The 24,615-nt window shown below is 45.0% G+C and overlaps 2 protein-coding genes across 4 annotated transcripts in view; one reads left to right on the top strand and one right to left on the bottom strand.

The window, feature by feature from the left end:
- The first annotated feature begins 4,060 nt into the window (after positions 1–4,060).
- SIGLEC15 (sialic acid binding Ig like lectin 15) lies at positions 4,061–13,144 on the top strand. Its single transcript, XM_074570235.1, has 5 exons — positions 4,061–4,112; positions 6,814–7,197; positions 10,353–10,712; positions 11,747–11,777; positions 13,048–13,144. Exons 1-5 carry the CDS (start codon positions 4,061–4,063, stop codon positions 13,142–13,144), a joined length of 924 nt encoding a protein of 307 aa, XP_074426336.1.
- A 3,900-nt stretch (positions 13,145–17,044) lies between these two features.
- Positions 17,045–24,615, bottom strand: part of EPG5 (ectopic P-granules 5 autophagy tethering factor) — a 58,345-nt gene continuing 50,774 nt past the window's right edge. For all 3 annotated transcript variants that reach the window (XR_012584914.1, XM_074569986.1, XM_074569987.1), the window contains 5 exons: positions 22,597–22,839; positions 21,536–21,755; positions 19,776–19,991; positions 18,921–19,035; positions 17,045–17,648 (listed from right to left, as the gene is read on the bottom strand). Coding sequence is in view for 2 of the 3 variants with exons in the window: in XM_074569986.1 (XP_074426087.1) it covers positions 17,466–17,648; positions 18,921–19,035; positions 19,776–19,991; positions 21,536–21,755; positions 22,597–22,839 (977 nt within the window). In the remaining variant the exon portion in view is untranslated. The remainder of the gene's footprint in view (positions 17,649–18,920; positions 19,036–19,775; positions 19,992–21,535; positions 21,756–22,596; positions 22,840–24,615) is intronic.

The raw sequence follows: 24,615 nt of genomic DNA, 5'->3' as shown, positions 1-24,615 counted from the left end.
AGATCTTGCAGCAATGATATGGCAGGCAGGAGAGTTTCCCAGGTCGGAGCATTTTTAAGGGGGTAAGCAAACACCTCAGGCGAGCTACTGAACCTGTAGACTTTCAAATTGGATCAGCAGAAGCTTGACACAGCAGTGACCATGTTCTGCAGGAGCACTCAATGCCAGGAAGAAGGATCAGTGTCACCTACAGGAATGGTGTCTCATTTAGACACCCTCCATCCCTCCCACCCCTTCTGTTTTCCTTGCGCTGTAGGAAGCGCAAGGAATAACTGCGGTTATTTTTTCCCCTCCAGCTCAGTGAGGATGAAGTGGAGATTGGAAGGAGATTGGCAGCCCACAGTGGCTCCTCAAGAAGCTCAGGCCAGCTCAGCTTGTCCTGCCCAGCTGGCAGACAGCAGGCAGAGGGAAAATTCCTCAGGCCTCCCAGCTACTTCCCAGACCCAATCCCTTCAGGGAAGAGTGCCAGATTAGACAAAACGTAAGGCTTTTGCGTCGAACATGTGCAGACTGGCATATTCGAAGGATTAGGGGCGGGATTTACACGTGCCACTGAAGTAATTGAAACAGAAAACCTTGGAGCTGGAATCAAGACCCAGAGAGAGGGAGGGAGAACTACTGGCTCCGCTCTGGTCCTTGAATAAGCAGGTGCATTATCAGCACAGGTACAGCCACACAGAAAAGCTCACTGGGGAGATCCTCAGCGACAAACATGGGACCAGAAGGCATGAGCTCTGCCGTGCCCATCTCCAGCTACGCGTTGCAACCTGGGTGCACATCACCACCCACCAGGACCAGACGGACGCTCAGATCACAGCAGTTTAACACGGCGGTCAGTGGAGAAGCATGCAAGGTGGCATGGAGCAGCTCCTGACAGGTCCAAAGGGCTCGGTTATCAGGTTGCTGTCTGCCCACGCATGTGGTGCAAGGGTTATCACTGACCGGAGGGCATCTGCTAAGAAATCATCCTGGCATGCTTCTGGGTCGCCCTGCAAATTTCATCAGCTGTCTGTCACAAAACACTGCGGGAGTTAGGGGAGGTGAACACTCTATGAAAGTGCTAACCTCTACAAGAAGTCAGCCAACTAGGAAAGGTTAAAAGCAGATGGGAAATACTGCTGGCCCTGTAAAACACTCATATTAGCAAGATACAGCTGCTGACCACCTCGATCAGTTTATTTCCACGCCATTCTCCCTTTTTCTGTGCATTTTCCATCAGATCATGCCTTTAAATTGCAACCTATATGGTATGGTATGGTATATAGGTATGGTATGCTAGGTAACCGGCACCACTAGCACATGGTTACTGTAGTCAAAGCAACACCCGGACACTTTCTCAGCGCCTCATGAGGCCATCACCTAGATTCAGGGCAGACAGAGGAGGCAAAGTCGAGGGAGCAAAGGCTGATATTGGCCTTCAAAGCCCCAGGACTGTTATTCACAGGACCAGACGTGGCCGTGAAGGTGATGGGGACATGAGAAACTCCCCTTCAGCTGCCAAGGAGTATGCCACGAACAGGCCGTACCATTGGCAGGATGGGCAGATGTCTCCCTATCCTTAGCTGAAAACTTGTCTCTGGCCTATATTCAGTCTCTAAGTACTTGGATTTACAGGTTTCCCTAGTTTTTACTTACAGGTTCTTTTTTTCCTCATACATTTTCTGAGCGGGAAAACGCATACATTTCCATTCTCTTCTCTTTCTCCAGATTCCACGTATTTTCATAGCACAAGAAAGCACCAGGAACTGGGGTGTCTCTGGGACCAGACCTGTGATTGTTGCTTCTGTACAAGCACTGAGGGAAGATAATAAAGTATCATAAAAATTGCTATCATTTCACCCTTAAAAGAGATTTACCAGGAAGAAAAACTGAATTTGATGAACGTGGAAGGCATCCTGGTTTTAGTGTTGGACCAGAAGCAGCCCTCCTTACAGGAATCTTAAGACACTATTTAAACACAGAACTGGGGAAAAAAAGGTCACAGATAACTGAGTCTGTGAATCATATAACCCATGGATGGTTTTGTTCACAAGATTTTTTGGCCGATTCAAATACTTTGCAAACATTTTCAGCTACACATTTTCAACTCTGCATTTTCAAACATTAAAATACTTATTTTCAAATAGCTATCTGATGGTCTGATAATAAAATCAGTTTAGAGATAAAACCTGAAGGATTCATACTTCTGTATTGATTTACCAGATACTTGTCTAGGAGATGCTAGAGAGAAACATCAGAGAGGGAGAGGTTCAAACTAAGCGTTAAGCACAGCTATTCTTTACATTAATCATTTATGCTTCACTGTAACAACTTGTTTTTAACATGGATTTCACTTTAATCTTTCACTTCGATCCACTGAGTCCCACTGTGCTATGAGTAGTACATGCTTAAAAACAGTCACAACACCAAAAAATTTACATCAGAAATAGATAAAATCAAATAGCATATGGAGGAAAATGGGGAAGGTATCCAGAAAAGGCACATAACACAGATGGGATAAGGATACAGGTCTCTTATTTGCTGCTTCCACCACTCGTACCCTCAAGTTTCTCTGCTGACAATGGCATGTATTACTTTTCACAGATATTAAGGACTGTTTGCAAAGTAGTGAGAGCACTGGGTCCTGATCCTCCTGTTCCCTGCGTAGGGACTGAGCAGGGGTCTAAGTCATTAGTTGACATAATACCACCCTCTGATGATCAGCAACAGGTCCAAGCCACCGTTAATAATCGCTAGGTACTCTCAGAGCCTCCTCCAAAAAGTCTGGGAAAACAGAAATCCCTCCTTTCACAGACGCTCTAACTTTGGACAGAAAAGGGATCAGAAAGCAGTGAACAGTCTTAATGCTACCAAATCTCCAAGTCTCTCCTCCGCGAGGTACCGAGCAGCAAGCTGAGACGGGAACACGCACAGAGAGTTTCAGAAGAAGGTGAGGAGCAAAGGGGAGCCCTGGCACCGCTGACGGGGGAAGGCGCTGGCTCCAGGCACAGCGAAAGTGGCAGCAGCTACTCAACAGCATCACCTTATCTTGGCTCTGGGAGCCCTTCAGTGGCTGCGCACCCCTCGCTGCCTGCAAGAGGAATGGTGTGGGTGCTGCTGTCCTCGTCCCCAAAGAGGAGAGAGGCAGCGGGACCCTAAAGTGCCGAGACGAGAAGAGGGAGTTGGACACCATCAGCCTTTCCTCCAGTTTAAAGCAAAAGCAGCAAGCCTCAAGCTGAGCCTCGACAGGGAATACACGCTCCAAGGTTAAACTCAACAATACCATGGGATCACTGCATGGGAGATGACGTGGAAGGGAGCATGGTCAGCTCTCCACCAGCCCCGAGTTCTGCAGATTAGCAAATTACAGAGTAAACTTGCTAAAGCTAAACACAGAAGGAAGGAGCAAGCATTTGCACAAGGATCCTGGGCAAAGGCCAGTGCTCAGCTTATTTCAATCACAGGCTAACAGTTAACAACAAGGAGGAGAACAACTCGTGACTCATCAGGGACAGGGAGACCAGAGAGAGCAGGGTACCAGGGGACATCAGAGCACTCTTCCACCACTGAACCTTGGCACAAGTGCTCAGATGATTTCAAAAGCAGAGGGGTTTGGGTTGTTAGGTTTTTTTTACACCTAGGCATGACAACAACCAGTGAGCATGATGGGTAAAGCACAGCTGGCTTGCAGGCTCCAGGTTCAGGAGGAGGAACTGCCTCAAGCCACCTCCTTCGGCAGATTGCAAGACCTTCTTCAGGAGCACTTGCAAACCATCCCCTTTTGCCCCATCACAGGCATGGAGTGGGTGTCCACAGCCCCAACCCGTGGTCCCCTTCCTTTAGATGGAAAAGGGTAATGCTCTGATTCCCTCTGTTGCATTTTTCACATGACTGACCACAAAACTATTAATATCTGAATCCAGAGCTGGTTCAGCCAGACAACTCATTCCCTCCAAGGAGAGGAAAACCACAACTTCTTCCATCCCTGGAAAAACCTTTTGTGACTGCAAGACCAGCAGCTCAGATGTAGTAAGGACAGTTCTGGTTTGCTGATACACCTCAGTGGAGAACGTCAGCCAGCATGAGAGAGCTCGGCTTGTTTCTTCTGTGCCTCCTTCGCATCTCCAGGAAGGGTGAGTTCTGAGCTTGCTGCGAAACCTGGTCTGACCAGGGCTTTTCCTCTCACTCTAGTCGAAGTGCCAGGGAAAATGCTTGGCACAATGAACTCTCCAAGAATTGCACTACCCATCGCAATGCTTAAAAGGATCATGAAATTCCAGGTGCATGTGGTAATACTGGAAAAAACTCACAGGCTTGACTCTGCAATTGTCAGAAGTCTTTGGTATGGTGTTTTTTGCATTTTTTGCCTTTTTAACTTGTGCAGGGAGTTATTCTTCATCTAACCTTTCCCCTACATTGTCAGTTGGATGTAGCATGTCCATCACCACCCAGAAGTGCTCTTTCATGTTCCTGGGGGTTATTACGCAACGGATGCAATTTACTCCAGTTCCACTGAGCACTTAAGCTCATGTTTAACTTCAAGTATGCACTTAAGTCCTGTTAAACTCAATGGATTTGTTTAGATATACTATCAAATAGTGTTTGCTAGAGCAAGGCTAGTGTCTGTGGTGGTCTCCAGCTTTTGATCTTGTTATTGTGTTCATGACCTCAAATCACTTCCACTGACAACGAGCAGATACACGGACCTGACAGCTCCTTTCAGGAGTTACCTGGTGTAAGGTGTGTAGGCTATTTGCCTACGACCTTCAATCCCATGAACAAATGAAGGATGGATATTAGCAAGAGGAAGCCATGGAAGACGTCCCATGCTGAAGCTTTAAGGTTAAATTATACACAAGATGCTGACAACTCACTCCACTCATAACCAAGGCAAACTGTGTTTCCACAGAAATGGGTGGAGCTGATGACATTAGAAGTACTTATTTTTAACATTACTTCTCATGTGGAAGGCAAGAGGATGTTTATGTGCTAAAAAGAATGTTCTTTGCTTAAGATTTTTTAAAAAAGGGCAAACCAAAAAGGTAGCGGTAAAAGCAAATCATGTACTCAGAAGCACATGATCGGCAGCTCTCCAAAAGTAAGGGTCACGGCAGTGACATGCTGCCAAATAACACAAAATAAACTAGAAAGCAATAGCATTTCCTGTTTTCACTGATAGGTCTTTGTGCTCACAGTCCATGAGCTTGCCGGAGCTCGCGTGACCATGTAGCCTTGTATATGAGATTACCTGGGCTGCAAAACGTACTCATCTAGTTATAATGAATGACAAGGCAGCCCGACTCCAGATCTCAGTTATCAAAATACTGGCTTGGCCCTGATTCCACATAAATAACTGAACAGCAGAGAACCGGTCCCATGTTGGCCTTTCTCCATTGTGCAGCACACAATAGATTAATACAAGCTGCACTGCCACTGCGGTTTTTGCCAAATATTATGGAGAATAGATATAAGAACAAGCAAAAAATCTTATCTTAGAGTTTACTTGATTAACCTGACAGCTGAATGCCCACAGATCACAGCAAAGCCAGACAGACCAGGGAGGGGTGGCAATTACCCACAGGATGCCTTTACATTTTTGCAGTTATTCTTAGCTATTGAGGGGAAAGCTCCTGATTTAATGAAGCCATCAAGTGAGTTTTATAAGACAGGAATCTATCCACAGATGTTCCTGAAGCCACAATCTGCTGCTACAGCTGTACAATTAGCAAGATAGTAGATAGATACACGTATCTATATGGAAAGCACTGCCTACAGGTGCTGTTTGTTGATGCTGTTGGTTCCTGGGGAAGAGAAATGGATGAGACATTGCGTCTCCCTTATAGACTTCAGAGATGCGGAGTGCCCAGTTAGGTGAAGGCTGTTTTCATCATCAGACAGAAACAATCAGACTGGGTCTGGTGGCGACAAGGTTCACTCCCCCTAGACTGTGCTAGGATTTACTGTGACTAAATTTGGCCAGGAGAAAAAAAAATCCCAACCATTTGTGACATCTCAGCTGGAAAACTCAATTTCCCCTGCCGTGACAGCAGGACAAGGCCTGTCTGGGAAGATATCAGCAGCTAGAGTCCACGCAGTGAAACGGGGAGATGTTCTCCCCACTGTCAAGGGCATCCTCCTTCCAATACAGGGAACTTGCCTCTTCTCACCAGCCCATGTAAGATGAGCATCTCCAAGTCTTTATTCGGATGCTGTCACAGCTTAGGAGTAAGATGCTCCTTTTGTGATGATAGCAGCATTGAGCACTGGAAACATCAGCTGTTGCTACCTTCCCCAGGGGTAATGCCACCACCAAAGGATTTATGGAACAAATACTGCAACACAGGAGCGTGTGTGCCCGTGCACTCAAAGACGGGGCTGCTGCACTTACTGCACTTCAGTGCCTAAAGCCACCAGATCTCTCAACACATGCAAAACTTTTCTTTTTAGATATTTTATTTTTGAAAACAAAAAATAAAGAGAGGCTTGTTCCTACAAGCACACAAATGTCTGTTAACTGCAAAAGACTGTTACACAGCTTAAGCTGCTATTGTCCTCTGGACAAACAGGAGGCCTGCTTAAGCATTAAGTCACTTGTAACATGAGCTAGTCAGTCCCCATAGCTCTGCTGCAGACTGGTACCAAATCCAGCCACCGAAACTGGTCTGCACAACCACCCACGAGTCCTCAGCAAGAACACCAAGCAGCGCAGGGCTCACCACAGGAACAGACCACCCATTTTCTGAGCAACAAGAGGGCAGATGCAGGAAGAATGCCCAGTTTCCCTCTTAAACACTCCAGATAAATCAGTCTTGATCATCTCTTTTTTGCTTCTAGGTGTGCAGTCCAACAGCTGGTCTGTTCATGTCCCATCTGATGTTACGGGTGAACTTGGGAAGATGGCGATCCTGCCCTGTACTTTCACACACCCCTACAAAACGTTTGACCGGACCCTCACTGCCATTTGGAGGATCAAGGAACCTTACAACGGCACGATCGTTTTCAAGTGCATTAGTCAGAGTGCCAGTGAGCTCTGTAAGACTGCCATCAGCTACAAGAACAAATACAAACTGCTTGGCAACCCCCGGCACAAGGACCTTTCCATCAGGATTGACAATCTGACCTGGAGTGACAGCGAGAGATACTTCTGCCGGGTGGAGTTGTCCGGAGATATCCACGACAAGTATGAAAGCAGGAATGGGATAAAGCTGCATTTGATTGGTAAGAGGGCATGAGAGTGCCAAAGGAGGCAAAGCCACCCTGAAGCGAGAGCCATAAGATGTGGAAACTAGTGAGGTGGTAACAGAAGTTGACCTAAGATGGTCTTCCAAAGGGTTGGCTTTTCCGGCTCTGGGGTTAATTTATAACATTTGGTCAGGGAATACTCATTGCCTTCTGCAGTCTTTCAGTATGAGGTGATGTGTACAATGCAGGGAAGAGAACAGGAGCAAAACCGGTAAGGAAATAGCCAGGCTCTGGCTGCTGGGGTAAGAGACAGCCAAGTCCTGGGCATTCATGCCCATGGCAGGGGGCTTGAACTAGAAGACCTTTAAAGGTCTCTTCCAACCCAAACCATTCTATAATTCTATGATCCCACTTTGCCCCTGCAGCACAGGATCTGTGCAGGCAGCAGAGAAGCAAGCAGGGGGTCAGCTGCCCATGGGATGAGGTAAAAGAGGTCCTTGTTATCAGGATTTAAACTGGAGACCCTGGCTGCTGAGTGTGCGTTAGCGAATGCAAGGACAAACAAGCCTGGATGGTCACAGGGGCCTGGGAAGACAAGATACCCAGCATTCATGTGCCATAGGTCCAAACTCCTCTGGAGAAGGAAAAGTTTAGTACAAACAGCCTGAAAACCATCTCTGATTAACAAATGTCCAACTTCGGTAGCTGGCAGTGTCTATTAACACCTAAAACTACACCCAGATTAGAGGATTAGAGGACACAAGGGGGAGTTCCATGTCCTCTTGAAGGTTCTTACTATCTCCAGCTTAGGCTGAAACACTGTTTTGAATCCTGAGCAAGAAAAAAAGCCCTGAGCTCTTACCCATACCTGGCTGAAAGCATCTTCAGCTGTCATGGTCACACTTAGCTAAGCACACCCAATCCTGTCCCTCTGGACAGCACATAGTCCCAGGTTCCTCCAGTTTTAGCCAGAGGATCACTTAGAAACCACATGGGCAAGAGCCACAAGGCAAAGCGTCTTTGAGGCAACACTAGACAACAGTCACACAAGGTGTGAAGTCCATCCAGAGGGTGGGCATTGCATGGAAGTGACACTTGGATCCCCAAATGAGCCTGGGACCCCTTGTGATAGCTGTTGGACGGACATACGCAGCGCACTGCTCCTTCCTGTGGAGCCTGTAGACTAAATAGACACAGGGAAGGAGAGAAATGCAGAAAGGCGAACCACACTGCAGCCAAATCTGAGTCTCAAAGTCAGACACTGCCCATCAGCTCCCACTGAAGCCCACATGCTGTTCATAGTACGGAAACCCAACACAAGAGCCCACCGCTGCAGTGGGACTGGTTTGCTCCATCAGGTGAATTATATAGCTGAAAAACACCTCCTTTTAGAGCTGCTCATCACAGCAGAGACACAGCACAGGTGAATCTCCATTACCGACCACACAGCCCTGGCTGTGCCCCTCCATGCCCAGGGTTCCCACACTGCCTGTGCCAAATGCACCCCCGGGCTGCGACGTGCTTTGTTCACACCCAGCATTCAGTTATAAGGAGACCTCATTCAGGAAAGTGCTAATCCCACCTCCCCGGGTGTGCTCACAGATCGAGGGAGCACGAGGAGACCCAAGTGGCTTTGGGAACAGATTCAGACCTTGCTCAGGAGTGTAGAAGTGCTGCGTGTTGGACGATTTTGCTGGTGAAGTGATACTGCCTTATGCCTGCTGTGCACCGCCGGCATCCGGATGGGACCTGAGGATGAGCTCAGTTACTTCTTGGGAAGTTCTGCGTAGTCAAGTCTCTCCCTCACTTGGGGCAGCTCCTAAACACCCACACACAGAGCATGACCAGGGCAGGATGGCAGCAAAATCTGTCTCTCACGGGCTGCCTGGATTTTAACATCAGAGGAATGATAACGTAAGCAGAAAAGGCACCCAGGCTGCACCCCACTTTGGGAGTGGGCCCCAGCAGTATGAATGGGAAGAGTTAAATAATGCTTAAAAGGCTAATTTAAACACCAAAACACACAGCCATGTGACAAATAACACAGCCAGCTTTCTCACAGATCAGTCCTCCAGCCTCAGACCCCTCCTGCATTACACAGCCAAGGGGCAAGACGTGCTGTAGGCGGTTGCAAGCTATGCATTTGCTGTCCAGCCTGACAAAAAGGTGAGGTAAATATTGAACTCCTGCTTTTCCTCCGTGAAGACATTCATTTAGCTCCCTTCAAGTTTTCACAATGCTTTTAGGAACCAAATGCAAGAAATGGGCCAACAGGTCCAACAGGAAAGGATCAAAGGGTAAGACAAGCTTGGTCATATCAGCTACGGTTCCTTAGCAGACTAGACCAAAGATGACATGTTCAACAGCATCTCTCTTAACATTTTGCATCCCCCAAACGATCTTTACCACTGTTCATTCGGTCACACAATCGCATGTGCTACAAACATAGGATACAAAATTAGTGGCCTTATCTTGGGATCGCTGTGATACCCCAAAGCAACCAGGAACCTACAAGAGCTGTTGGATGGTCACTACGGGGTTGGAGGAAAACATCAAAAATAGGTTGTATCAAAAAATGGAAATGTTCCCTTTCAATAATTTGCCAAACCTGGCAAGTTTCAGGCACCAAGCAATGGACTTGCACAAACAGATCCCTCTATGTGTGCTCTGGAGGTCAGAGACCAAGGGAACAGCCATGAGACACTTACAGGAGAGCACCATGGTTGCCTTGTCCTGGACCACCTGCAGATGCAGACAGTCCAAAAAGGTCACCAACTGCAGTTATACCTGTATCACAGATAGAACCGGGCTGTGATTCACGGTGCAACTGCAGAAAGCAACACATCTTCATGGATTATTGCCCTACTACAGTACCGGGCCTCTGCCTTCTGCCACCACAGAAGGTCACAGCAACTCAAAAAACTGTATAAGGCTTTACAGGGATAAAACACAAATAGAGTACACATTCTTGCATGCAGGCTTTGCTGGGCAAATCCCTTTGTCCCTCTATCCAATACAGGCAGGGTGGGGAAATCTAGGGAAAGACAGTGCTGAGAAAAACAAGGGAGGTTTGATCCCAACGTGATATAACACACTGAGGGTCCAAGACCAAGAGCTCATTCCAGGGGTTTTGCATTAGACCTGCCTTTGAAACCTGATGCACTTTACCTCCCCTGTGGTGGTTTCTGCAGCTGCCCCCAGGATCATCAACATCACCGTCAGCTCCAACGGGGATCGCACCTTCCAGGCACGCTGCACCGCCGAGGGGGAGCCAGTGCCTGCTCTGACCTGGACTGGACCACCCTACAGCAACCTGACCTCCATCACCAGCATGAATCACCGCATCACCAAGGAGCTCCGGTACCTGACCCACGATGGAAAATACACCTGTACTGCTGTCAACAGCCACGGGAGAGCAGAGGGGGCTGTGTACTTCTATAAATTCAAAGCATCCAACAGCTCCTTCTTCCTGATCCTGATCTTTGTGCCGCTGGGAATTAAAGTGCTCATTTTGCTGGTGATACTGGGCTTCACCGTTTTCTCAAGACGGGGTACGTATCGCTGTTTCCCTCGGTAGTCTTCCGCCACCAGACCGGTAACCAGCGACTGAATGAGGCAGATAAAGTCAGGCAGGAGGATTTGGTTGTGTTTTGTTTTCTTCTTAAATGATTATATGATTTTCCACCCTGGGAGAAGGACATTTCTAATGGAAAAATTTAAGAACAAGTCAGAGGAACCTCCTGGCTCGCTGCTCGCAGCCTGCAGACAGGAGGTCTCCTTCAGGAAGGGACCTTTGAAATGACAGAGGGAACAGGAGTTTCCCTGTGCCGAGGAGAAAGGTTAATAAACTAACAGATGGGCAACTAGCAGAGAAACTGTTGCCTGCACAACCAGATTTCTAATTATTTTTTTTCTTGAAACAGACTAATTACCACCTCTTCCCCTGTAGCCTGTGGGTAGGATTTATCTTTGCTGCACCCCACGCAACAGTTTAATCTCCTGTGGTGGGCATCCTCATTTTACAGACCACCCCTCTCTGTCCCCTGGGCCTCGCTACCCAAGTACTTCCCCACCGTTGGTGAAATCCCACCTCCCAGACACAGCAAGCCCAGGAGAGCAGGGAAATCCCAGCTCATAGGAGATGAGAATCAGCTCATGGACTAAGGGATGAGACCTCCCCAAGAAGCCTGGAGGCCACTGGCCCCCAGCCCACCACCCTGCTGTGCAATGGCACAGGGAGGAAGGGAGAGGAGGGACTCCAGGCTCTGCCTCTCAGGCTGGACGAGATGTCACATCACCGTGACTCATCTGTAGACAGTCTGATGTCAACATCTTGCAAAAGCCACCGCTTGCCTCGAACTGTAGAAATTGTAAGACAAATCAGAAACGCTTTGCTCCTTATAATCCAGTGCCCAATTCCCACCATCTTGAAGAGGACGACATGTGTGACAAAAGGTCTTCTCCACATTCACTGGGGTCTCACCACCACCCTCCAGTGCAGCCTCCTGACAGCTCTAGGTCAGTCCTGGCTCTGCAGCTCACTGCAACCACATTGCTAACCCATGTCCTCCTTCCCACTTCACAGGTCCCTCCTCTGCCCCATCCAGCCTGGCCCGGTAAGGACGTCCTGCCTTCTACTCATGTTATGCAGCAGGAGGGTGGAGATGGCTAAGGAGAGAAACGCAACATGTCCTTGGTCTTGGCAACAACCTTCTGGCCTGAGAGCAGGCTCCTGGAACAAGGACAGGGTTGGGCTGATCGCCAGGCGAGCTGGTGTGAGGGACCAAGGCTTGGGCACTGCTGGGAGGAGGCTCTGGCTTTGGTAGGGCTGAGAAGAGACCCCACTGATGCGAGGACATGGGTTTAGGGCAGCAGGTTAGAGAGACCGTGGCACATGGATGCTGTAGCAGTAAGGGGCTAGCAGAAGTTTAGGTGGGCCATAGGCCCAGAGTGTGGTAGGAGGCCATATTAAGCTATCAAAAGAACCCCTCACTCAAGGGACAGATGAGGGGAACAGGCTGGGATGGCATCTGCAGTAGGCTGATGAATGATGAACGAGAGAGCGAAACTGTGCAACAGAAACCTTCCCCCCTCTCTGCGCCCCAGTCTCTAATGGAGCAGAAAAAGGGCTCAGATTAAAGCTGATGAGCTCTGCTGAGTCTAGAACATACAGAGATGCCAAACAGCCCACCTCAGAGCCAGCTCAGGTGTGGCAGGGCCCAATCCTCTGTCTAGCATCCATACCATGCTCCCACAGCACCCACGGCGTTTACCATTATCCAGCACAAGACTGTTCTTAGACACCCCTGACAGCTGCGGTGGCCAAGCTAGGAAGGGATGGGGAAAAAAACCCCACCACCTTACCCCACCTACCCAAGAAAGATGGCCATTTCAGCACGACAGTGAAGCGTACAGCATTAGGACACAGACAAGCAACAGGGAATTTAATCCTACAGTTAAATTTGTAATAATTACTTGCAAAAGCATAGTTTAGCTGATTTAAGTGTCCAAACGATACTGCACCCTTGATTGTATTTGCACAGATACATGCATAGATAGATGAAGCTTAAAACCCAAGATCCTCCACACTCTACATAAGACAATCCTTCGCAGGAGAGGTTTGCTCAATCTCCTGAGGCTTTGAGGAGCAGGACAGTAGTAGAAGTTAATGCTAATGGTGCAAGAGATCATTCTGGATGCTTTAAGATGTAAAACATTAGTATTTAAGCATCTGAGTTGCATCTACCTGCTACAGAGGGCAGGATCCATATCAAACAGTATTGCAGACACTTACTCCTACACTCCTTAGCTATTAGCTGAAGCCACCTGGGAAGTCTACAGCAGCCAGAAATGTGTCTTCACCATATTCACTTCTTCCCCTGCCAGGCCACAGCTGCAAGACTCCACCTATGAGAACTTTGACCGCAGACTTGGCGGCAGCCAGACTTTGCCGACAGAAAGAACAGCGTCGAGACGCAGCTGAGGACCTGGGCGATCTCATCCGCACCCGCTTGCACCGTTCGAATTCCTGCCTGCTCCGTACAAGCGTGCCTTTCACAGCGAACGTAAGACTGACGTTGACTGATGTGCAGAAGGTCAAACAGACCTTGCAGGTGCATGTTTTCCATCTCTGATGCTGCTTACAAGAAGGAGAAGCCTTTAAAAGGAAGACAGAAGAACGAAAAAAAGAAAACAAAGAGGGATGGACCTCGAAGAGCAGAAGAGGATCTACGTAAGACATCAGTTCTAACCAACCTGTGTGTTTCTAGCCTGTATCAGACAGTCTTTAGCAAGCAGATAACTACCATTTTCTCACATCTTTTTGCTTTGGCATTTTTCAAACGTTACTTCAAAAAGCAGTTTCCACCGCTCCACTTGTCAAACCACATACAGCTTCCTAGAGCCAGCAAGTGAAGTATTTTCATGTTTCAAATACCAGCTGTAAAAAAAAAAAATGCTACTGGAATTTCTGCTGGGATTTACCATTATTATTATCATCATCATCACTATCATCATCATCATTATTCCTTAACTTCCAGAAGAGTTTATTTAAGACCTTAAAGAAAATCTTAATTTTTAAGAGGAGTCCAAGCGAAAAAGAGGTTTTCTGAAAGCTGGTAGAGCTGAAAGACAGACGTGCAAAGGGTGGTCTGTATTGTAACTCTATTGCAGCTCCTAGTGCTCACATGCACAGACAAGCAGATTCTCAGAGCTTTGTGATAAATATGCTGTGAAAATATTTCAATAAACTAAACTGGGTTTTCTTAAAAAAAAAAGGAAAATTATTTCTAAAAAGTCTTCATCTCTGTGTTACACAAAAGTTCTTTTAAGGCTTGACTTCATCTCTTAAATTCTTCTGAGATGAAGTCAGCATTACAAAGTCACTGGCCACCCACAGACATGTCTATAACCCGACTGTGAACATGCTCCAATAACAAGGGAACAGACCCAGCTGATGGCACCGGATGATGCAAGTCAACTCGGAGTCTTGGTCAGGCAAAGGTCCACGAGAGGGCTGTCAAGAGCAACGAGTTGGCATAGAGGAGGAGGAGGAGAAAAAATGGAAAAAGGAGTGACAACAACCTACTTTCAGGCTTGTATCACTGAATTCAATGCTCTGTGCAATCATTCCAGTGGAGCTGCTTCAAAACTCTTCTCCTAATGATCCTGCTTCTGGTAGCAACCACCACTGGCCGGGAGCCCGAGCTGCTACTGAATTACCATCAAGCCTGTGGTTCTGCTTGCAAGCTCATCCCCAGCCTGGGAATTATTATTTTAAAGTTCACTTCTTCATAACATCTGCACTGGGAAAGTAAAGTGCAACTTTATATGGTGTTGCCAGAATAACAAGGAAAAAAAAAGAAAGAAAAAATTCTCCAACTAAACCACACTAATTGTCCAAAACGCACACTTCTTATTAAGTAGCTGACATTCCAATTTCATCTCTTGCTACTGCAATCTACAATGCTGAAAACAACACAAATCTCAGTTTTCCTTCTGAGATTGCCTGGTCATATTTATGTGAACAAGATCATTGCAGTTTAGGGTAGGAGGGAGGGTGGAAGATGCTGGGACCATGAAAGTCTTTCCATAAAAACTAGAAGAAACAAAAGCCCATCTGTTGGTCAGCATTTAGAGAGTAAGAGCCCAAGCTCTGGATTTCACATTTGTGACAGAGAACTGCCAGAGGACCTCTTAGTTCATAAAACTGCTCCCCTGCATTTGAGGAAAGCACAGGTTCAGACTTCTACCCCTACGATGCCCTCCAAGAAGCCAGAAGATTGGTTTGTGGGTGACACATACAGCAAAAGCAGCAGCTCATGGTCAATCCTCCCTACTTCTTAGGGCCTACCATGGCATTATTCAGAAAATACTTTAACCATGATAAAAAAAAATAATTTTCATCACAATTAGACCAAGAAAAGGGAAAAAAAGTCAACAGCATCATTTCTATTACATTTTAAGCAGTAAGTTGTTAAATAAGCTGTTTCAATGGTCAAGACAAATCGACAGGATGGTGTCAATGGTGATAGCACTGACCCCAGCCTGGTCCAGCCCTGCCCACCAGGAAAGCTCTCGGGAGAAACGACATACCACCAGCACTGGAGGCAAAATTTTCCCCTACTTCCCTCCGCACCACCAGTTTTCCCATCATTTTGGAGAAATATCAAATTCCACAGTCTGACTCAGTTGCGACTGATGAAAGAACAGAACCAGTACATCACCCTACGGTCACATTACCACAGAGGTTTGGGGGATTTTGCCAGGACAGAGAAGCATTATTTCTGCTATTACATATAGATCAACTTTCTCCTGGGCTCTGGGCACAAAAAACAGGCTGTTGTATCACATGTATGTTAAACTCACGATGCAAAGGAGAAGAGTCTCTAGACCTGCATCAACTGAGCAACTGCATGGCATTCCCTCATCATACTTTCATCTCCAAGAACAGTCATGTACTACCTGATGTGGACACTTCCAGCAAGTTGAAAATACGATGGTGTTTGTGACAAATTACTTGATTTTTCATTTTTATTTTGCGTGGTCCTTGCAGACATAGTATGTTATAAATACAATTGTAAGAACTCAACAGCTGAAACGATATCTCATTTTAAAGGTGCACATCAAACACACATATTTCTGGCTTCTTCACATTTTTATGCAACTGCTCAACAACACTGAATCTACTAAAAACAGTGCTTTTAAGTCTTTGCGGGGGAAGGGGGGGGGCGGGGGGAGGAGAGGCAGCAGGATGTATTCTTCCAGGTGTGAATTTTCCAAAACAGTCTGTTAAAAAATATGCTGCATCAATATCTGGTTAATATACAGAGGGATGTCCATATGTGTACATATATATATGTATATGTATTTATAGGCTCACAGATAGAGCAAAGAACTCTAAGACCATGTTAAGATGAAGGTGATCTAATGAGCCAGCTGGCATAGTTAGCAGAATCTGTTGAGAAGAAAAAAAGGTGATTTGTTCTCCAGCACCAGAACCACTTCAAAGCATTATTGACCAGACAGTAGGTAGCACATTTCCTTCCCCTAGTGACCAGAACTGATGTTTTAACATGTAATCACGTTCTAAACATAAAGGCACAATTAATGGAGGATGAGAAGAAGCGATCACTGTTCCTTCACAGAGGTGCACAGATTGGGACTGCAGGACCTTGGGCCACCTCAGACAGCTCAGTGATAAAAGGGACATCAGACAAGCAACTGGGGAAACTCACTTTCTGCTTTCCCTGAACAAAAGTGCATCTTATAATCAGACAAGGCAACAAAACCAGTGATCATTCAGTTGAAATAACAGATTTACAGGCTCATGGTTCATGTTTTGGCAACAGAATTTTAACAAGCGATCACCAAATTTAATACAAGAAAAATACCTTTTCACAGTGTCATCTAAAATACTGTCAACGTCATGCCTAGCTAGGCAGAAAAGAATAAACTTAAATGTTGGGTGTCTATTTGTTAAGTCAGTATTTCCTAAACAACCAGGACTTTCAGAATTAAGGAATCCTTTCTAACATGAACATAACTGACTGCTCCCCTCCCAGACACTGGGCATCCAGAAAATCCATTTCTGGATTTAAATCGCCTGACCTAAAAAGAACTTGGCTAGAAGTTACTTGCATTTAATCAAGCAATACAGATGCAGAGTCATTAATATTTAGAAAATAGGAAATAACAAAGTTCCTTAGTTCAATTTTTACTTTGCATTTACAGAAGCGGGAAAAGATTGTAGGCATGCCTTTCAACTACAGTGTTCTGTGAGACAGAAAAAAAAAAAGTCAAAATTTTTAATAGTATCTTTCCAAGTACAAGGATTTCACAAGTCTCCAGACACGCACTCACACAAGATTCAGAGACATCACAGTTAAGAAAGTCAAAAGCTCTTTTATACACAATCCCCTACTCACTCTGAACTGGCCTGAGCAATGACACGTTGGAAAACAAAAAAGGCACAAAGCAAAAACTTAACATGCTACAGTGTAAGCTTTGCTGTCTAATGATTTGTACATCTGTTCTCAGGTATCCCCCTCTCAGATGTGCACCATACACAGGAAGATATTCAAGTGCTTTCAGTCAACAAAAAATAAGCAATTCCAGAGGCCTACAAATCAAAAGAAAAGAAAAAAAAAAACACCTCAAAGAGGCGAAAACTTGCCAGTGTGCGATCCCCATTCACATTTCTGACTTAAAGTGGAACTCTGAAAGGTAAAAATTACTTGTGCAATAACAACATTAAGTGTAAACCACAGCAATCAACCTTGCATGATTCTGAAAGCTCAGAGCTGCTACCGTATGCTGTCCAAATAATGCACTTCTGGGTACAGAGTGTTAATAAGGAGAGCCAAGAGATTATTGCCATCTCGAAGACAATGTTCTGGATGCTTGATGAACTGAGAAGCCTGGGAGAGCTGCTCTTGATAATCCATATATTGTTTGTTTGATGCCATAGATTCAAGAGCATTCAGTGCCTATAGATATAAGGGAAAATTCTGTTAGCTGCGCGTGCCTCTGTCCATAACAAACCAGTTCATGAGCCACCACATGCACAATTCCAATAGAAGATCCTTATCTACCAGAGAATCTGCAGTATTCAGAACAAAACATTTGTAAAATACAATCACATAACAGTGTTTCACGTCAACTCATATTTTTCAAGCTGTTCTCTCCCCGAGATCAACAGAACTGTTCTATCAAGGCTCACTAGGAGTCTGTAACCCAAATATTGTCAAATATTTACTTCATAGACTCAAGATGTGGCTTCAAGGAAATTACACCGAATGACAAACTGTAACACACTTAACTATTATTTTGAGGTTGATCCTATGAACATCTTGACTTTCATAAAAGTATTATTTTGTTCCCATTAGTAATATTACAGAGACAACATCAAGCCAGAAAATATACGTGAGAGAGTCTATGCTGGTAGTACCAGCCAGGGCAAATGCTGCAATTATGTCTGATAAAGTTTCATTTACTTCTTAGAGAAGAGAAACAGGTTGTACCGAGTAAGTTACTTTGCTTTGGTTTCTAATCAACTCCTCCTTCCTCTTCTCATGCGCTTACTGAAATAATAATAATGGTCAGTGCACATGCTAAAGAAGGAATGTTTATAGTTATAGGGCTTTTAAGCCCTGATCTTGCATAAACAAATGTTAGTATGAATGTAGCCCTGCTTTATCACTGAAAAGCAGCGCACTCACAGCAGAACTGTTTCTTCCTGTTTGTTTTAAGCTCTTTCTACCTGCTATGTTCCAAACTTTCTGAATTCAGAGTTGACAGGCATAAGTTCATCTTTTCAGTGTTTAAGATTAGAAACAGATGCCTTCATATTAATACAGAACGCTGTATAGACAAGTTTTACCTAGGATCACTTTAGGTTAGGGCTCAGACGCACAGTCCTGCTACCAGAGCTCAGCAAAATCACATCATCACCTGGCCTTGTCTCTGGCAAATCCCAAGACGCTTTTTTGATGCAAAATAGCAGACAAGTTTGTGATATACTCCCTTCCCCGAGAAGGCAAATGAGAGCAACAAGCTATTTCTGAAATTCAGAATTTAGAGCCAGATGTCAAGCAGTAGCAAGAAACAGACAGAGGACACAGCGCCAAATAAAATCAAGAAGCTGAGAGCAGGATTTAGCTTGAAGAAATGCCTGCAGTGACTCTTACAAGCTTCACCCCACAAGCTGAGCAAGCACGCAAAGAGGGCGCATCACGAAGCCAGCAACTGGCACACACTACCTGCTGGGCCTTCTGCGACAGCTTCGGCTCTGACCCTGCTTTCAGGCGGACCTGGTTCTCTGCAGGAATCTGCACCAAGAGGAAGGCAGACAAGCTGCGGGCAACCACCCGAAACCTTGCACAGCAAAAAGGACAGAGAGAGAAGGTGGTATCAAATTCGCAAGTCCTCAACAGCAGATAAACTAGAAATTCTAACCTATGAGATATCTCTTCCATGAGGAACACAGTAAAGGCTTTAGAGGACCTTTTTCAATGCATTAGAAGAAAATAAATCACTTTCTCATAAATATAATAGGATATCATACATACTAGAGGATAATATAATACCATACATATGAAATGTTACATCTGTTCCAAGCTTAGATGAAGCCTTGAGGTCACATCTGAAATATTGCTTCATTTCACAGCCTCTGAAACATCCTTATCATCAAAATCAAAGGATGAGTTGAACAAAAGGTAAGATTTCAGAGCAATTTCAACAGAATTGCATCCCAGAAGGTCTTTATAAACACAAAACTATGTTTAGGTACTGTGTTGAATTAGTGTTCCACAAACATTTACGTATTTTTTTCTGGGCGTTCTTTCTACAGTGAACTTGATTTTAATACCTAACAACCAAACTTGGTCTCTCTCTTTAGAGGGGAACGTGAATACCAATGAAGCACATACTTCTTTCAACATTTCCAACACCTCAAGGTTAAGATGGAAGAGGCAACAAACACGTGATGACGCAAAATTCTTGTGACATCAACAGGAACAGTCTTCTACAGACCAGGTGAAAGTATCTTCCCTATGAACTTCACTGGAGGTGAACTTTAAGCCAGAATCACAATTTACCGCACCTTCAACACTTACCTGGGTGACAAAGGAGACCTCCTGCCTAGCCCAATAGCACCAAGTATTCCAGAACTCAGTCTCTCCTCAGCCAGCTGACTTTGCCTGCCCTGGATTGACAGCAGCGTCTGAATGACAGATTCAATCAGAATGGCGTCATCTTGCTCGAGCTGAATCAAGGATAATTGCATGGCTTTGTGCCACCAAAGAAACAGCTTTGCCTCTTCCTTTGCTGAGCTTTAGGTAACATTTAAAGAATAAAATAAAACAAAATACAAATTTTAAAAAAGTGTCAGATGCATAGGTTAAGAAGTCTGTATCTCTCCCCGTTAGGCTCACCAAGAATTCAGGTGGTTAATTAATGACAGACAATCTTACTATATGAGGACAGCATAAGTATGCTACCCCACCAGTTATTATACCGCTGTAACTGCTGTTGTTATGGACTTGATGCAAACAGCGGCTAGCAGGTGTTAAGGGCCTGTAAGAGGACAGAAAGCAATGCCTGCTGTTAAGCTTTACCACTGAAAATAAATGATACTGCAGCCATTAAACTTGTCTAAGACTTGGTATAAAAGGAATGAAGCTGTATCTCTACTTTTTTTTTTTCTTTACTTACCAATAAAACACTTTAGGAAGCACTAGGTATCGTTTCCACAACAATTTAGACTTTTAATATGATCTTCTAGAAAAGGAAACACTGAAGTTTTTTGTTGAGCAAAGCACAAAGTGAAGTTCCCCCTATGATATTTTTAACCTTTCCCCAAACAGTTTGCAGTTTAAGTTAACAAGTTCAGATTTTCCACATGAAGCATCAGCACGAGTTTCCTGCATCAGACTATCCTCAGATTACTCCGCCCAGTCATTTCCCATCCCAGGCACCCTCAGCTTTGATGTTTAACGCAAGGTTTAATCTGTTGTGTATGGTGGCTTCGCTGTCGCCTTTACACTTTGGTGTGATCAAGTTCCATGTAACCATAGTAATGATTAGTAATAGTAATACATCGTAATCGATTACTATGGCACCTATAACAATTCAAATTGTTCAAATTCATATTCTTCAAATTTCAAGAAACAGTGTGAATGTACATTTTCCTAAAACGTTCTTTCACAGAAAATAGGAACATTATCAACATGGAAAAATATTCACGTTTGCTAAATTCTGGCAATTTCAGCAGCAACTGTATATACAGTTGTGACGTACTTTAAGTATGTATTACCCTTTTAACCCTAAAAGCTATCCATCCTTTCTCCCCAGAACCCTGTTATCCAATTAAGTTGTTTCACAGCGATACAAGCCCCTAACTCTGTGTGCCCCACCACATTCACTCGGTTCAGATTTGGTTCAGAGCTGCTGACAGTCGCCGTTGAGCAGCTTTGAACACCAGCTCTCAGTATCAAACGATATTTAGCACATAACTCATCCCACCTAGTGGAAGTTCTGGGAAGTGTAATCCACGGTGATTGAGGGTTTGCTTTAAGTAATTTTAATTGAGCACAAAGCCAGACATTGAAATCAAGCTTCTCTGACTGAAAACTGTCCAAAACTGCACCAGAAGTGTTCAAGTACATAACATTTTGTCTGCTATGTATCCAAAACAACTATTAGTGTTGGCACTGGGGCTGGGAATACTCCGTAATAGTGGATATGGAAGGTTTGGCCATTTCATCCAGCAGCCTGGTGAATTAACCTCATTAACCTGGCCACTCAATTATACCAGCCATACAACTACAGCCTTATTTAAAAGTCGAGGCAGATTCAGAAGCCTTGAGTTTCATACCTTGGGTACACTTGCTCCAGCCATTTGCCGATGGTTAGCAAGATTTTCATTTCATTATTAAAAGTTTGGTCAGTGTTTAGGCATTGCAGCAGGTAGACATAGAGCGTCAAGTAGCTTCCTAAAGACAGACACTCCTGCAGGAATTCTTCCATGGTTAGCTCAGGAACTTGCAGGGAGGCGAGTACTGGGCCCCAGCCTAAATCCTGGTGGTGAGGACAGTCTATAAAGAAAACAAAAGGACAGAACAAAGGGCATGTGAGTAAGCAGCACTTGGTAAAACATGAGAACTGGAATTACTTCACCACGCTCCTTTAAATTACAGAATTTGAGCCAGTTTAGCTGTTTTCTGGGTGAGCAATTTGTCATGCAACTCTGACTGACAGAAAAGAAAAACTCTACTGTCACAGAGCATCTCCTCGAGGCCAATGGAAGATATTTTCCCAGCATTTAGTCAGGATTAAATTTGAAAATTTTAGCAATAGAGTTTTAAGTATTTCTTGCAGCTGTACTAAAATCTGATTACATAAAATGTGGAAAAAAACCAGTATGTAGTCCCACAAGGATTACGTAAAAAGAAACACACACCATCCCCCAAAACAACCCACAGAATTTCAGAGTTTTACCAATTAATAGTATTTTTTCCTTAAATTAGCCTACAGAATACTACAGGAGGGGACATAAATATCTGTTCTGTTTTCTTGGGATGATTCTTTTTTAAATGTCCTCTCCTTTAGCTGGAAAAATGGCAACCGTTAGCACAGAGCAGATCAGTCTTCACAAATACAGATATAGCTCTTCAGAAAATACACAACCAGAGCAGCTGAAGAGCCCAAATCACAATGGCCTAACTCTTCTATCTGTAGATACTACCGTACATACACGTGCCACAGTTGGGAGCCATCAAATACAAAAAGAGCTCTGATTACAGAAACCAGATTAAAACCCAGTTCCAGCACTGGGCATCGTGAAGCTGTACGGGTTCCAGAGAGTTTGTATTTAATGGGCATCCGAAGACAGATCAATGTTTTTGAGACAAGCAACAGAAGAGGACAGGCTCCTACCTTCATTGAAGTAAGCAGTGATACAGGCTTCCGTCGTCTCTGCCATGTGTCGCACAGACGCCAGGCTCTGACACGCTGCTGTGAGCAGGGGCATCGCTAGCAACCCGTGCATTTTGCCGTCGATCCACTTCCGTAAGCTCCCCCGCAGCGACTCGGCTGTTGTCACGCTCGAATTGTTCATCATCATCAGCGTTTCTGTAAAGAGACTGCTGAGGGCCATATGACGTGTTTGCAGATCCATGTCTGAAAGTCAGAAATGAGAGAGCCATTTCAGAAAACAGACGCTGGATCCCAAGTTCAACTTCAGCACTGAACCTGTTCTGTAGATACTGGGAAAAGCCTCTTGCTCTTTACACATCTCAATTCTTTGTCTGTACTTATGAAACTGCAACGAGACACCCGTTCCTGGCAGTCTCTTCCCTTGATGAGATAGTTCATCATTCATTAAACAGAGAGACAACTGATACAGCAGAGTACACCGGAGCTCATCTTTCACTTAGAGTCTTTTACCATGACTGCAGCACAAATAAATTGAATGATAAAGCATGTTTACAGTCTCCAAGAAAACCTGGTATTAAGACACGATTTAAAGCACAGCTTAGAGTGAAACAATCAAGATTTTAGATGATTCAATTTGAAATATGACTGAGGTGAGCCCTGAAATATCGCGATCCCTTCATGCATTTCCAGGCTCCTAGATTTCCTACCAATCCCAGTGTTCAGCCACAGAATATTTTTTCGAAACCATCTCTTGGCATGTTACCATGGCCCACCTGTAACAGCACCCTCACAGCACAAATGTTTCCTGTGCTTAGCTCTTAAAAGTCTAAGTACAGAGTAGACCTTTGAACATACTGATGAAAAAAAAAAAAAACCCTAATATTGTTAGAAGAGGAAATTTTCAAGCAATATCAGGCATTGTAGAAGGAAGAATTTCTCTTTCTTCTTGTTAAGAAGAAAAGTTGTGCACAAAGAGGGATTAATCACTGGAAAAACATCATGCAAAGAGGCTGAGACCTCCACACTTGCAGATATTTGGAAGCTCACCGGACAAGGCCCTGAACAACCTGATTTAATTCTGAAGCGAGTCCTGGTTTGAGGAGGAGGTTGGACTACAGGCCTCCAGAGGTCCCTTCCAAACTAAGCTATTCTGTTTGTATCATCTACCTACTAATAAAAAAATTAAAAAAGTAAAAAAGCCCCAACAGTCATCTGTCATAGCACAGCTCTCCGTTAAAGTAAACATCTTATCACAGACTAAACAAGATAGATAATGTTATAGGAGGTCAGGAGGTTAAAATAGGAGGTTAACTGGTCACAACTAGTTTTACAGCCAAGTCCCCCACACAGGCTGCAGGCCACTGAGCAGAACCACCACCAGACACCTGACCTGGTGGCAGAGCCCTGGCACAGGCTGCCCAGAGAGGCTGTGGAGTCTCCGTCTCTGGAGACATTCAAAACCCACCTGGACGCGTTCCTGTCCAACCTGCTCTGGGTGACCCTGCTCTGGCAGGGGGCTGGACTGGATGATCTCCAGAGGTCCCTTCTGACCCCTGCCAGTCTGTGATTCTGTGACCTCAGGGCCCACCACATCCCCCTGGGACAATTCCTGGCACCAGTCCTGGCAAAGTGCTCATGCAAGAAGTCCAGCTTCCTCCTCTCCAGCTGTTGCCAAGCGAAGGTGCTACCCTGGAGGCTCTTCCAGAAACCTCCACTAGCCCCCTCCAAACCTGATAGAGAAGCTAAATCTGATAGACATCATCACTTTGCAGCCTCTCCGCAGCAGTGATCCTCCTGTGCTCCACAGCCTGGTTGAGAAACACAAAGCATTCTCCTTCTTTCAGCCCTTTAACATATACAAGCACGCGCAGGGGTTCATGAAACAGAGCTACTCCTCATATACTGGAGCTCCTGTCTCCTCCAAAATTTCTCAGCTACAAGGAGCGTTGGCAGTAAGACGCAAGCCTTCACTTCTCTTCTACACACAAAGAATTTTGCAGGCTATGGGGCTGTTCTACA

Source organism: Larus michahellis, chromosome Z (genome assembly GCF_964199755.1).
Source record: "Larus michahellis chromosome Z, bLarMic1.1, whole genome shotgun sequence".
Taxonomy (NCBI): Eukaryota; Metazoa; Chordata; class Aves; order Charadriiformes; family Laridae; genus Larus; species Larus michahellis.
Note: the sequence above shows the minus strand (reverse complement) of the source record. Positions and strands in the feature narration are given on the sequence as shown.